The 15,413-nt window shown below is 38.5% G+C and overlaps 1 protein-coding gene across 1 annotated transcript in view; it reads right to left on the bottom strand.

Moving 5' to 3' along the window:
* Window positions 1-132: 132 nt before the first annotated feature.
* Window positions 133-15,413, bottom strand: part of LOC127626323 (rho GTPase-activating protein 39-like) — a 48,800-nt gene continuing 33,519 nt past the window's right edge. Inside the window, exons 3-10 of the mRNA XM_052102041.1 lie at window positions 13,581-14,892; window positions 11,226-11,847; window positions 10,429-10,518; window positions 8,495-8,568; window positions 8,164-8,363; window positions 3,102-3,193; window positions 1,733-1,902; window positions 133-1,594 (exon numbers count right to left, since the gene is read on the bottom strand). Coding sequence (XP_051958001.1) covers window positions 1,400-1,594; window positions 1,733-1,902; window positions 3,102-3,193; window positions 8,164-8,363; window positions 8,495-8,568; window positions 10,429-10,518; window positions 11,226-11,847; window positions 13,581-14,892 — 2,755 coding nt within the window. The 3' untranslated portion in view covers window positions 133-1,399. The remainder of the gene's footprint in view (window positions 1,595-1,732; window positions 1,903-3,101; window positions 3,194-8,163; window positions 8,364-8,494; window positions 8,569-10,428; window positions 10,519-11,225; window positions 11,848-13,580; window positions 14,893-15,413) is intronic.

Genomic DNA, 15,413 nt, shown 5'->3' on the forward strand with positions numbered 1-15,413 from the left:
TAACATATGAATACATGTTAGATAAAGTATATCGTATAGTGCTTTCCCAAAGCTCAAAGTATTCTACCCTATTCCCCATTAGCAGACAAATGAAACAAATAGACCAGCTTACATAAAAGACAACTATGTGAATCTTTATTTTTATACTTATTTCTCGACATCCATTTTACACCAAAAAAAAACATACACAGTCCAATGGTTGTATATAATTTTTTTTGATCATACATAATCAGCATATAGCACATGAATACTAAATACAAGATGTTTAGCTTTTATCTATTTGCAATGACATCACTTCAATCCATTTAGAAGTCAGTAAAATAAGCTGCACTATTTACAAGCTTTATTTACATACAAAAAGACACAAAGAACTTTAGAATTAGAAATTATCATGAACATGACTAATTAAGCAGTCTATACAAAAAGGGTACCTGTGTCTTTTTGATGCATTTACTTTTCCCCCAGATTTTTAATTGTAGCTCTTCAAATGCTATTTCACAGGTATCAAAGAATGGCATATATTTTCATGACCACATATTATATTTAATTATGGTATTTACTAGGCTGTTCATTTCCAACAGGGGCATCAACTGTACCAGCTTGACTTTGGCCAATTTAGCTAAAATGTCCTTTTCTGATTATCAGGGTGTAAATAGTTACTCACAGCTTTGAAAATGTAAAATTTTTCAAAGAATTAATAAAAGAATAAAATAGAAAACTTTCACTGCTTAAAATACTGCATATAATGTTATATTTAGTGTACAATATTGAGAAAGCCACACCCAGTCTAACAAAACATACAGTAATTTCTACAGTTACAGCTTACCGATCATTAGTAATCAGATCCTTACCAAACCAAAGTCAACTATATCTTTCATATATTTTCCCTGTACATAACAGATCATCTTTTCTTTCAAATCCAGATACACACATAAACACTCATTACTGACAGAGAACAAACAAAATATAAGGGGTTTCTCAAAACCTGTCACTATGACTTGCTTTCAAAACAAGCAAATTGCGTTTGAGTGCTCACAAAGCAATGCATTCATGCAAGTTGCTTTTAACTGCATTGTAAACCATTACCATTTTATAATTATTGTAACTGAGTCTATTTGCATTTGTCATGCATTTCTTGAACATGCAAAGCACTAAACATGTTTCACAGAACGAAGGCCTGAAAATGTTGCCATGTAACTATCAATACATTTGAACTTCACTCTTGTGGACAGATCACACAGTTAACTTTTCAATTAAATAACTGAAGAATGTAACAGTGAAATTGGAGACAATATTTCCACTAAGAATCATCCTTAACAGGTTACTTTTGTCATAGACTTGGAAGGATGATTGTGAAACCACGTACTGCCAGTGAGAAGAACTGAGAAGTTAGTAAACTTTAAACAAGGCCCTCTATGAAGCTTGTGTCCAGATGTACAATGAGCATGCGCAAGAAAGACATCTCCTTGCGGGTGTTCTCAAATATGACACGGGGGTCGTCCGACTCACACCGAAGGCAATTGGGAGCCATTACCATAGCAAGGTTGTTCACATCCATTTTTGTGACAGCCACATTTGTAGGTTGGGCAAATACCTGGGGAAGAGTTAGGAAATATGTCAGAGAATGGTAAAGGGTAAAGACGTTTTAAAGTTTGCTAGCACACTATAAAAAAGTGCAAGTGAGGCACAGGACATTTTGCATTTCAAAGCAGATTCATGTTATTTTGACTACCTGTAGGAAGTGGATTAAGTAGCACAGCACCAGTCGGTTGAGCTCAGGCAAAGACTGCACTACACTGATTGCGGCCACAGGGTCACTGCATTTGCTGACACACTGCTTGTAGAAACTCATTGGGATAAGAGGCTCCTCCAGCTCACGGTACCAAAGTTTTATCAGAGAGGCTGTGGGAAACATTAGTACAGACATTACAACTGATGTTTTTGGCATTATATTTGAGTAACAGTCAATATTTGCTTTGGTTATGGAATATACATTTGAAGTCAGAAGTTTACATACATCTTACCCAAATACATTTAAAGTCAGATTTTAACAATTCCTGTCATTTAATTGTAGAAAACATTCCCTGTCTTAGGTCAGTTAGGATCACTACTTTATTTTAAGAATGTGAAATGCCAGAATAATAGCAAAGAGAATGATTTATTTCAGCTTTTCTTTCTTTCATCAAATTCCCAGTAGGTCACAAGTTTACATACACTTTGTTAGTATTTAGTAGCATTGCCTTTAAATTGTTTAATTTGGGTCAAATGTTTTGGTTAGTCTTCCACAAGCTTCTCACTATAAGTTGCTGGAATTTTGGCCCATTCCTCGAGACAGAACTGGTGTAACTGAGTCAGGTTTGTAGGCCTCCTTGCTCGCACACACTTTTTTAAATTCTTCCCACAAATTTTCTATCGGATTGAGGTCAGGGCTTTGTGATGGCCACTCCAATACCTTGACTTTGTTGTCCTTAAGTCATTTTGCCACAACTTTGGAGGTATGCTTGGGGTCATTGTCCATTTGGAAGAACCATTTGCGATGTCTTCCTGGCTGATGTCTTGATATGTTGCTTCAATATATCATATCATTTTCTGTCCTCATGATGCCATCTAATTTGTGAAGTGCACCAGTCTCTCCTGCAGCAAATCACCCCCACAACATGACGATGCCACCCACATGCTTCCCGGTTGGGATGGTGTTCTTCGGCATGCAAGCCTCCCCCTTTTTCCTCCAAACATAACGATGGTCATTATGGCCAAAAAGTTACATTTTTGGCCATAATGAGGATATTTCTCCAAAAAGTAAGATTCATTTTCTGAAATTTTCCAAGCTACTTAAAGGCACAGGTAACTTAGTGTATGTAAACTTCTGACACACTGGAATTGTGATATAGTCAATTAAAAGTAAAATAATCTGTCTGCAAACAATTGTTGGAAAAATGACTTGTGTCATGCACAAAGTAGATGTCCTAAACGACTTGCCAAAACTATAGTTTGCTAATATTATATCTGTGGAGTGGTTTTAATGACTCAGCCTAAGTGTATGTAAACTTCTGACTTCAACTGTAAATGCCCAAGCAGACATAAAATAAATAGTTACTCACCAGGAACATTGGGATCTGACAAATTTTCAGGGATTCTCCACTGATCCACCTGTAGCTTCAGTGCATTAACTTCATCAATGTCACCAGGGACCCTAAATGAGGAGATGGTTTCATTACACTCACAGACCACCAGAGGGAGTCAGCACATTATAGGTATGCATGTACTGGGACTGCAACTGGACTACAACTTACAGCAAGACAGGACATCCCACAAGATCTTATAGTCTCTTTCAGAATTTCCATAACTTTTTACAAGTCTTTTTTAATTATTGGCATTCTATAAATAATTTTATAGAAATCACAAGGCACAATGTTAAGCCTATGAAATATATACAGTGCCTTGCAAAAGTATTCAGACCCCTGACCAATTATAAATGGTGAAATTAAATTTCATTCTGTTTGATATTTTATTTTAAAACACTGAAACACAAAATCAATTATTGTTACTTGACATTGGTTTTATGTTTGGGGGTGATATATTGCTTGCATAAGGATTCAACCCCTGTGCTGTGGAAGCTGTCAGGTTACACTGATGAAAGAAAATGTGTAACAAGGACAAAATTACTAGGGATGCACCAATCTGATACCTGGATCAGTATCGACTCTGATACTGAAGCTTTTAGATGGATTGGGTATTGGTCCGACGAACCCAATCCAAATCCGATACTGTGTGTTAGTCATGTTCATTACTGTCAAGCTTCAAAATTACTTAAAAGAAGCATAAAAACACCATTAAAGCAGTTCATATGACTCTTATCGCATTTTATTCAAAGCCAATTAAAGACGTGCGATAGCCCTGTGAATCACAAAAGGCTGTGTTAAATAAGTAAATATATAGTATGCGCAGCACCAGCATGTTAGTGAAAGGTGCTGCTCTGTTAGCACAAATTAACAGCCTTCACATCGGTGTGCAATATTTGAGCGCTACTCAAGAACAGCATCTCAGATGTAGATGCTCCATAGTTCAGTTCAATTATGCATTTAGAATGGCACCGGAGGTGCATTTTACCTGAATCTGAATAAGAAGCAAATTAAACTACTGTAAACTTGCATACAAACAGACACATACAGGACTTTCTGGAGAGTTTAGAATGTCAAAATAAAAGCGTGAGGGTTTAAAAAGTGCACAATTTAAATATATTTCTGTTATATTTAAAATTAAAAGTCAATAATAATATTAATAACAATTTATTATTATCATTAGTATTTGTTTAAAATGTATAACAATATTTAAGTTGAATGGGTTCCAAAAAATAACTGTGTTAATGAAAAGTGGACTCATGTCTTACAAAAAAAAAAAAAAAGAAGAGAGATCTGAATCCTTTAAAGTCCAGATGCAAGTTGAAACATTTTTAAAAAAAAAGAAAAGAAAAAAAGGCAAACATAAAACACTGGATCTTTTCTACTGAAAACTTGAATTACTGTTAATTTTGCTGCTACATTATCCAGTATACTAGTTAATAATAAAGTGTTTCTTAATAAACTATACATTTATATTGAAAAAATGCATAGTTAGAGGTTTTTGTTTGGACTCAATTCCAAGAGCCATTATCCAGTATACTAGTTAATAATAAAGTGTTTCTTAAACTATACATTTATATTGAAAAAATGCATAGTTAGAGGTTTTTGTTTGGACTCAATTCCAAGAGCCATGTCTGGAGGAAACCAGGCACCTCTCATCACCTGTATGATACAATACTATCCCAACGGTGAAGCATGGTGCTGGTAGCATCATGAATTAGGGGTGTTTTTCAGCGGCAGAGACTGGGGGACTGGTCAGGGTTGAAGGAAAGCTGAACACAGCAATATACAGAGATATCCTTAATGAAAACCTTGTCCAGAGTACTCAGGAGCTCAGACTGGGCAGAAGGTTCATCTTCCAACAGGACAATGACCCTAAGCACACAGCCAAGATAATGCAAGTGTGGCTTAGGGACAACTCTGTGAATGACCTTGAGTGGCCCAGCTAGAGCCCAAACGGAGAAGAATAGCAGAAAATCCCCAAATCCAGGTGTGCAAAGCTTAAGACTGTAATCGCTGCCAAAGGTGCTTCAACTAATTACTGAGTTAAGGGTCTGAATCACTGATCTATATATATATAACTGGATTGCTCATGACGTCACAACAGTGAAGCTACTGCACCCCCATCTTTGTATTCCTATGGGTCTCAATGGAAAGTCATCTGTTTTGGTGAGTAATTTTTACCCATCCAGTCAGTTAAAAAATTTTTTAAGTCTGCATATAGAGCATCACAATGCAATCTTCCTATACATGTAATTAGTTATTTATTTGGACTCAAATTATTTTCCCCTGCTTATTCTAAGTGTGAGCGTGTTATGTTACTGTTTATTGCAGCAGCATTACCTTCAGCGGCACACGTTATCTCAACAGAAACAAGTTTAAGAAACTGAGGTAAGATATCATTAGACATTTTCAAACATATGTTTTGCAGTCTTAAAAGTGTTTATTCTGAATATATAATTATAATACTATATAATTCACTTTTGTTTACGTTGAACATTCATTGTGGTTATTTTCTTTTTTTTTGGACTGTCGATCAGTGTGTTCATCTTGGGAAGAGTGCTGATAAACAGGTAGTGCACTGAATCTTCTTCATAGTTGTTTTAACTACAAAGCCTGCTATGTACCCCACCACAGCCTCTTTGGACATGGACAAGCTGGGAAGACTTACAGTGATGTTTTTCTCTTTGTCTTCTGTTTCAGGCTGAACAACACTTTGCCTGAAATTCCAGTATATCAGAATGTGTTGCCTCCAGTGTCACTGTGTTATCCGGTGGAGAATAGTTGCCACTAGCTCTGATGGCATGTCTTACTACCATTCTTTTGAAAGCTGACTTGAATTGCCTTGCTGTGGGATTGTTGTTAAATCCATTAGCAGATTTGTCCCCAAATATCTTCATATTTTTATTGTTTTGTTCAGTTTAATAGTCCATATTTGTGTGTACTTGAACAAATATGTTTGATTTCCTTGAGTGTGCATGTGTCAATAAATAATCCCCATATCTATTAAATCATAATCAGAAAGAGGTGAAATAATTAAATGCTCACAAGCTGGTATGTACATGTTCCAGAAATGAATGCAAATGCTTGGGATAATTCCATTAAGTAAATGTAAATTCATATTTATATAACATTTATTATATATAAAATGTATTATATATGTGTGGCAGGGTGGAGGGCGGGGCCGGGACGTGATCCTAAGCATCCGATCCCGTATTAGGCTAATTATGCCTCCGTGAGGGTTAAAGGCTGACTGCAGGGGACCGTGCGGGAGAGAGAGATCGTTAACGGACATGTCCGTCATGTGTGTGTTTATGTTGTCTTTTAAGTTTACTATTAAAATATGATTTACATCGTCAAGCCGGTTCTCGCCTCCTTTCCATTGATCCCTTTACAATATGATGTCACTTAACTGAGTTCACATTTACTATATAGACTAGTCAAAAAAGGGTTTTGAATTTTGAACAGCACACTACATAGTAAATGTGAACTAATTTAAGCAAAGTAAAATCAAACACACTGGTGGGGTCAATGAGCATCAACAGGTTAAAACAATGAAGGCAGAGAAACGTTGGATCCTGTAACAATCTGCAGATGTCACTATTGTATACTTTTGCTATAAAAAAATGGGTAATTTATACACTCTGATGTTGTATTTTAACTGTTAATTATGAAAGATTATGATCGTTTATGGTCATATTGAGAGTTTCGTCTGTTGGCGGTCGATGCCCTCTGTCGGTAGGGAATAGTAAGATGGCCGCCAGAGCACTTCCGTTGGCTTCACCTACTGCTGGCACTTTAGAATTCTATGAGCAATCCAGTTATATATATAGATCAGTGATCTGAATACTTATGTCAATGTGATATTTCAGTTTTTTCTTTTTAATACATTTGCAAAGTTATCAAAAATCAGGTTTTTGCTTTGTCATTATGCCGTATTGAGAGTAGATTGATGCGAAAATTATAATTTAAAGCATTTTAGCATAAGGCTGCAACATAACAAAATATGAAAAAGGGGGTCTAAATACTTTCTGAATGCACTGTATCTATGACTATGGAGAGTCAATATGGTCCCATTTCTATCTTGCATCAACATGCATTTTTGGTGACTGTGATCGAGACGCATTGTGAACAGATTGTGATCGGATCACTGAAACCACATTCGGAAGTGGTCAGGAACGGATTCTGGCCACATTCAAAGAAGGTGTATATGCAAATGCATTACCGATATCTGCATACAGCTACGTTCTTAATGAATTATTTGATGAGGTTATGCTACAATCATCCTTTGTAAAGTGCTGTGTTGCGGGTTCTTGCCTTTGTCTACTTATCTTCTCCCTTGCAGCGAATATTATCCATAATAAGAAAATTAAAAGTCAATTCCTTTTTGTCACTGGGGCGAAATGTGACATTTGTATACATAGGTCGGAGACGGTGAAATGGCAGAGGAATCAGCTATCAGTCATTGAGGCTCTTTGGCAGTATCGAATACCAATATAGCCTTTTAAACACTTCCGGTGGCTTCACCTTCTGCTGGCAGTTTACCGTTGTGTCAGCATTTAATTTCTCTCTCTCTCTCTCTCGATATATATAGATGTATGTATTTATGTGTATATTTGTATATACATTATATCAGTGGGTCCAACACTTCTAAGTTCCAAAAAGGACATAAGGGTAATCCAGACTTAAGTTGTTTAATCCATGTCTTCTGAAGTGCCAATAAGTCTCCAGCTGGTATGTCTTATAGTAAAAACAGAGTTATGTTTTGGTCTGTTCTCCCCCAAAAGTGATTTGACTCTCTGAACTATAGTTGACTCTCTGAACTATAGTTTTCACATTAGTATAAATAATGTGAAAACTGTAATTTTTTGGTAAACTTCAAAGGTTTTTGAAGTGCTACAAACAAAAACAAACCAATAAGATTAAATTTCGTTATGTACAACCCATTTTGCATCCACAATTTACCTCCTAAGAGGCTTAATATAGTACAACATAGTCTCCTCTGTTCTATGCAACTAGCAGGACGCTTAGCTGGTCTTACCTGAATATCCCCTCAGTTTGTGCTCCACTCAAAGCTAGCACATACTGAGACAGCTGCACTTGCACCCACGGCAACTTCCTGTCTGGGAAGAGCTCACACTGCCGCTCCATTACTTCCTCTAGAGAGCTGCCGAACAGAGACGGGGTCATGATGGCATGCCGACTATGATCCACCTCTTCTAGGGTGGGTTTACGGAGACCCTATAGAGGAAACAGACAAATCTCTTACAATCTTATTGCTCTCCCTACATATCATTTCAAAACTAAAGTAGATGAGCTTTATACTAAGCAAGAGATTTACACCTTATCCATGCAGCCTTACTAAAACTCACCTTTTTCCCACCAGTGACTGACACTTTCTGGAGCTTTCGGTAGCAGTATTTAGCATATGTGCTGATGGGAAGAGCTAAAAACAAAGAGATGAGGCATGAGTGATTTTTACTGGATGCAACAAAAGCCAGACACTCTCTTACTATCCTCAGACACAGAGCATGCACAGCCTAATCACTGACAGTTTTATGACCAATTCATTAAAACTGGTTCTTCAAGAATGACTGCGTATACATTGAGAACAATCAATCAATTCCAAAATTCTCTAGTCTTCTGGAACATGAGTATTTGGTTTCATGGTAGTTCAGTGGCATCACTGATCATGAGATAATGAGATCACAGTGTACATACAGTCTGGCAATTAAAGAAGTGTAAAAATGCATCGACGATGAAGAAAAAAGTTTGAGGAGGAAATGCAGCAGCAAATTCTGCTGATAGTGACTCATCAGCATAACATTTGAACTAGAACAAGGAAAGGAAAAGAGACAGGGAGAGGGGTTTTCTACTAGGTCACATTTCATGAATGCACTGTCCTGTCTTTGTGTTATGTAAGAGCCATGGACACGTGTATGAAGCGGACATCGCTGAAAATTTTCTAGTACTTGGAATAAATTATATTCAAGTCAGATTCTGAAACAACCTCCAGACTTGTGGAGTCACTTCAATGGAATTCATTGTACGTTCAGCGATTTAATTTATAGCCCCCTTTCCTCAGTGTTGTAGAGAAGATCACACTACTTTTCCACAGGATTCCTCTGCTTTCACTCTGAAAACTGACAACAGGAGAGCTTCATAACTCTAAAGTTAAATCCATAGGGGGGCATTTCCAATTCCTTCTCTGTAAATCTTAATGGCAAAAACCTATGCTGCGATAAAAAGCATATTTTCTGGAATGCGCCCCAAACATGGCACCCTTCGGATTTACTGCAAACAGGTGACACAAATGCATGTTGATACAGCCTCTTGTTAATCTAACAGACTGCAATTACACCCAATTAGAAATATTGTATCACAAATTAGCCCCTGATCTCTCAAAAAATATTTTTTTTCCAAGTTCCTCATACTCAACAGTTAATTTACTGGGAAAATACAATAATTCTGCTGCACTCATACACAGACTTAATTCTGATATTTTGGATCGTCAAGTGCTGGTACTCTCATTTAAATGAAAGGCAATAATTAAGTGAAAGGAAGTCAGAGGAAAACAACAATAGTTTTAAAGGAAAGGAAAACCACAAATGAGACCACACATATCTCTCTGGTTACTCCCTATGTCAGAGAGAAGAGTCAAACCCTGCGGCATCATCAGAAGATTCCCATTTATCATCCCAATAAACTTCTCAGCAAAAGCACCACAAAGCTTTCCTTATATTCAGACCAGACCTAGCCCAGAGAATCCCCTACAGTGAATCACACCCCTCTGCTTACAGCTATAGCAGTATCTGCTAGATTTGCAGTAGTTGATGTGTGTCAGTGGCATGCCATGCCTGCAGGCCAAATGTAAGAGATCCTCATTGTGGTTACAGCCAGGGCTATGTGTGGGCAGCAATCTGATTGGCGCATTGTGGTAACAGAAACAAGGTGGAGTCACTGTCATTTACTGATAAGTGACACGTGACATGTACTGCCAGAAGGGCTAATTAACACAGGGTTTATTGACTTAAATACACACTCAATACCTCTGCCCATGGTCCTGCATACCAATATCTGATTTTCCTTTAAAACTAACAGTGTATTCACAGTGGTAGAGTAAATCTCTGGTAGATCCATAATATATGTTGTTTTGTTAGTACAAGTCTCTGTATAATGTGCATGAAACACATCTTCCACTGAACAAAGTGACTTTTTATTACTCCAAAATGTCTCAGCTGGGGATACCATTCACATTTAAGGAAATATGGGTTATAAAAGAAAACATTATAAAAAGGAAAACTACCATCCGCCTCTTCTGTGTTCTGCTTCCTCTTCTTCCTGGACTTCGAGTTCTTCTTCTTAATATCCTGCTGATCCAGTATGAATTTGGTTACTGCAACAGAGACAAAAACAAAGAAACAAATTATGATTTATTATATATATTATTAAATGATTTAATATTAAATATTGTATAGTATTTTAAGTGATAAAAAAAGGGCTGTCAATTTAGCAGGTTAATTTAGTGTGATTAATTATGGAAAAATACTGCATTAAAAAAAACACAATTAATCAATCCCGGACATGTACGTACAAAATAAATTACCATATTTGATAGTAGGTCAATAATAGGGTTATGTTTAATGATTTGAAAATAAAACAAACCACAATTTGACTTCAAAAGCCACAACATATATGATGTAATATATTTGAATTATCTGATTTATAACATTTATTATATATTATATTTACAATTTAATAATTATATACTTAACTATCTTTATTTAGGGGCCTTTATTTGGTAAATATTGATATATGTGATTATTTCAATTAATTACTCACCACATCACATAAAGAATGAACATTTTAATCAATTGACAGCCCTACGTAAGAGTTATTTATTCAAATAGAACATATTTTATTAAAAACATTGGTTCCCTCACAATAAAGGGTTATTTGTTAAATCAGTCAATATTGTTCTGCTTAAATATTCTTTTAACTGACTTTTTTTTAATATGCTCAGTCAGTACAGAGAGAGAGAGAGAGAGAGAGAGAGAGAGAGGCAGGTAGTGCAAACACCCAGTAATCCAATATCAAACTAACTTTTTTTGTCATTGGTTGGCTCCGTGTGGCGCTGAATATAGCCTTCCAGGTAGGAGCAGAACTTGGGCGAAGGAGCGAAGAATGCAAGGCACACCGCCATGAGCTCCCAGCCTGCTGCCAGGCTGCGTGGGCTGGTGTTGCCAGTAGTCTGCCTCACAAGCTGGACGTAGAGCTCATCCCTAAGACCCTGCATGCCCCAGCACTTAGTGACAATGAGGAGAGCGGCATGGCGCCGGTCCAGACGTGAGGGTCGGTCTCCCATGTACGCCTGGACATGTTTAAACATCTCGCAAGCTTCTTTGCGCACAGTGCGGTCGTTGGTCATCAACATAGGCTTCTTGATAGAGCTGCGATTCCATGATAGCATGTTGGCAATGGAGACTCGCCGGCGGAACAGACCCTGAGTGTGCATGTTCAGGTGTTTGCTGGCCCAGTCTGCCATGCTGGTGTCTGGGGGTGGGGGCTGACGGAGAGTGGCGTAGGAAGGCTGGTAACCCCCACTGTCACCTCCCTGAAGATTAGAATCGCTGACAGCATGGCGATGAGTCCCAAGTGAGCCTGCTCGGCTATACACCATACCTTTTTTGCTATCCAACTGAATCTTAGGTTCTAGCGTTCCCGTCTAGAGGAGAAACAAAGTGTAAACAAAGTGAAAAAGCAAATAACAACAGAATTCATGAAGCAGTAATTTCTCCACAGATGCAAAATGTGCCTGACAGCCTTTGACTGTCTGTCCCTCTGCTTTGTTCTGCAGGGGACAAATACTGTTTTGCAGGATCAGCACATTGAACTTCCTTATGACATATTGGTCGACTAGTCATTCAATAAACCCACTGACTAGTTTTTCACATCCCTATCAAGTGACCAATCTAATAAGTCTTTCTACCTTCCTGCAGTAAGTCTTTCTCTTTACATTTTGCAAAAATAAAGCGCAATGGCCTCATTTTCATCCCTAGAGGATTTTTGTCCTGTAAGAAGGTCCCTAATGCATTCACTGCCTCTCTCGCTGTACTAATAGCTGTATTCCTTCAAAAACCAGACACAAAGTGTGTGCCAAATTTATATTTATACCATATAGAAAGCATTTGGGACACTTTGGGTCAAAATGACAACATTTACAGAAGGCATTCAAGACAGTTACAATTCAGGAAATTATGAAACCATATATAGGAAAGATCATATATAGGAAAACAGAAAAATATTCAAGCATTTAAAAAAACATTTATCACATTTCTGTTATCAATGGTTTTAGCGAAGTAATGCTGTAAACTGTAAGTGTAGTGAAATGGCTCATACACCAGGGAATGAGGTGACCTATGATGTCATCAGCTTAAGGAACAATCCCCAGCAGGTTCCAAGCCCCCTTCGGCTACACCATAGACATACAATTGGTTGGTACAGTGATCACGCCTGTCCAGAAACCAACTGCCCAGTCTGTGTCAGAGATGGTACCATATGGACCACAGTAGCTATCCTTCCTGCTCAATAGGCATCATGTTTTGCAGCTCTGCTACTTTCTGGCATTTCACCTACTACCCTGGAAGACCACTGCTTGATTGCATCAAAGGACTTCAGGAAGGGAGAGGTGGGTGCAACAGAAGCAGTTTAAATTTATGTTTTTTAAGTAGATATTATCCCCTCTTTCTAATTAGAAAAGATAAAAAATGCAACAATCAGCTCCTGAAAGTTTCAAAGCCAGAAAATAATCTGATCGAAAAAATAGTAGTGAATTCTTGTAGGCATTTGAGATGGTTCTCTGTGTGTCTGGCTGTTGATCAATGCAGATAGAGTTTATCACCGAGGGAGGACAGATTACAGTTTTGCTATGAGCCAGAGCAACAAAGCAGCAGTTACTGTTCCTTTGAGTGAAATCATTGCCCTTAATGAAAATCATGTGCAGCCTGGGAATTGGCTGGAAGTAACAGAACACCTAAGAGAAGGATGTTGTTATACTGCCTGTTGCCTCATTCCGATTTAAATTTTAGACTGACATAACTACAAGCCTTTTGATATTTTACGTCAATATTATGTCATAATAGAAGGTGCTGGGTATACACCATAATCTGGTTCCAATCAGAAGAAAAATCAGGCAGACACGTAAAACCTCAAACAAAACAAAGCACTCTCCCAGCAGTCCCCCATGGAGATTAAACAAATACGATGTCTGGTATTTAATGATGCTGAAATTTAAGATCTGTGGAACACATACTGTGCCAGAAGGCCATACACATATTTCATGAGACTGCAAATCTCTATTAAATATAAAAGCTAATCCAATGGAGCAGCAATAAATACAAAGCTCATTAAATTGTTTTAAATTGCTCATATTGTTTACCAAAGACTTCTTTGCAGTACCTGTGAGGGGGGTCCAGCTGTCTCAGGAGAGGACAAAGCAACACTCTTGTCTAACGTGTCCACCTTTTCATATGTCCGTTTCTGCCGTCCTGGAATCTCCAGCAGTGTGAAAGCCTCACTGGGGTGGTTACCTGTCCTGGTCAGTGACCTGCTCGAAGATGCAATATCCTCCCTGGATGAGCACAGTCCCACACTGAGTGTGTGCTGTGTGGAAAAGCCATCCGACATCTCAGAGTCCAGACTAGCTTTGGTCTCTCGCATGGTGTTTGAGCGACTAACCACCTCCCTCATCTCTTCCATCAGACGCTCATTTAAGGCTGTGAGTTCCCCAGTGCTACCTACAGACCCAGGTCGCCCATGAGCCCCGGCACCCATCCTCCTCCTGCTTTTCCTCCGCAAGCTAGGAGACGGATCGGTTGAGTAACCTGAGTCTTGGTAACTAAAAGCAGGAGGTGGTGGCGTGGAATAGTCCTGAGATCCTTGGCTGCCCTGCCTGCTGTGGTGCACTTCCATAGCTCTGAGCACACTTGCTTCTAGAATCCTCAACGACTGCTTCTTTTCCAGGCTGGTTGGTCCACTCATTTGGAGAAGCAGGGACTTTGGCGCAGAGGTTGGAGAGGGGCTAGGAGAAGGGACTGGTGAGGCTGACAGGAGCCCCTGTTTGGGGTCAACATTCACCATGTGCTTGATGCACTCCAGGCCTGCAGGACTGTAGTCAGAGGAAGAAGGGTTCCTTTTGTGTCTGGAGCCAGTATGAGATTGAGCTGGGTACTGGAGGAGTGTCATTTTCTGTAGGCTGTGATTGTGTCTGGATGGACCATTCTGTAGGTAAGCCCCTTCTACCTCCATATCTACTGGAGGGTCATCATAAATGGGACGGTCAGTTGATGGATCATCATAGGGGCATGCAGTTGCTCCATACTGGGGAGATACTGGCCTAGGTGTGTTGGACTGTAACCGAAGAGATGCTGGATATGAGTCCCCACAGGTCACCAGGCAAAAGCTGCCATTGCTTGCCTTCCTCAAGTGGTGGGCCTGCCTTGTGTCTGGTGATATTTTTCCAACCGGTGTGGTTTTGTAAGCCTGTGGTGACAGCATGTAGCCTGAAACCGATTTGACACTGCCAGGATTGAGTGTGCAAGAACTTTGGCCATTGGCTTTGCTCTGTGGGTTTTGCTGTGAGGGATGAAGGGAAGCTTCTCCACTAGTTCCTCTTGTCTGGCTTCTGCCAATGCTGCTGACCTTTACTAACATGGCTGCTTTAGATACAGGAGGGGGCTGCCACTGCTGAGATGTGTCTCTCTGCTCTTCCCTGTTGCAAAAAAAAAGTAAGATAAATACACATTTTAAGTTTTTGCCCTAAAGACAAGCAAGACAAGACAAGGACATGTGCTGTTTATCAAAATAAATAAAACAGCAAAAATATACAAATAATGAAAACATGTAAGACAAGGAAGAGGTACACACCTTGTTAAAAATGTAACTAAGTTAAACTAAGAAGACAAAACCAATCATTTTTATAGTGACTTGAAGTCCAAAATAGCAATTTTTATGGAAGCGTTTATCAGACAGTCTGTCCAAATTCATTCCAAACATTTTCTGTAATTTAGGAAAACTATGCACCTGAGGGATATAAAATGTGTATTTAAACTTCTACAATGCCATTTTCAGGAAAACAAACCCATGATTGTTCAACTGAAATAGATTTTAAAACACTACAATGTATGAATTTTAAAACATTTTGTGGTGAAAATAATTGCAGTTCCTCGAATTGTTCTTGGTCGACAGTTAACCTACAACACATTATTGTCACTACACAGATCTGCAGATAAT

Source organism: Xyrauchen texanus, chromosome 32 (assembly GCF_025860055.1).
Source record: "Xyrauchen texanus isolate HMW12.3.18 chromosome 32, RBS_HiC_50CHRs, whole genome shotgun sequence".
NCBI classification, from domain to species: domain Eukaryota; kingdom Metazoa; phylum Chordata; class Actinopteri; order Cypriniformes; family Catostomidae; genus Xyrauchen; species Xyrauchen texanus.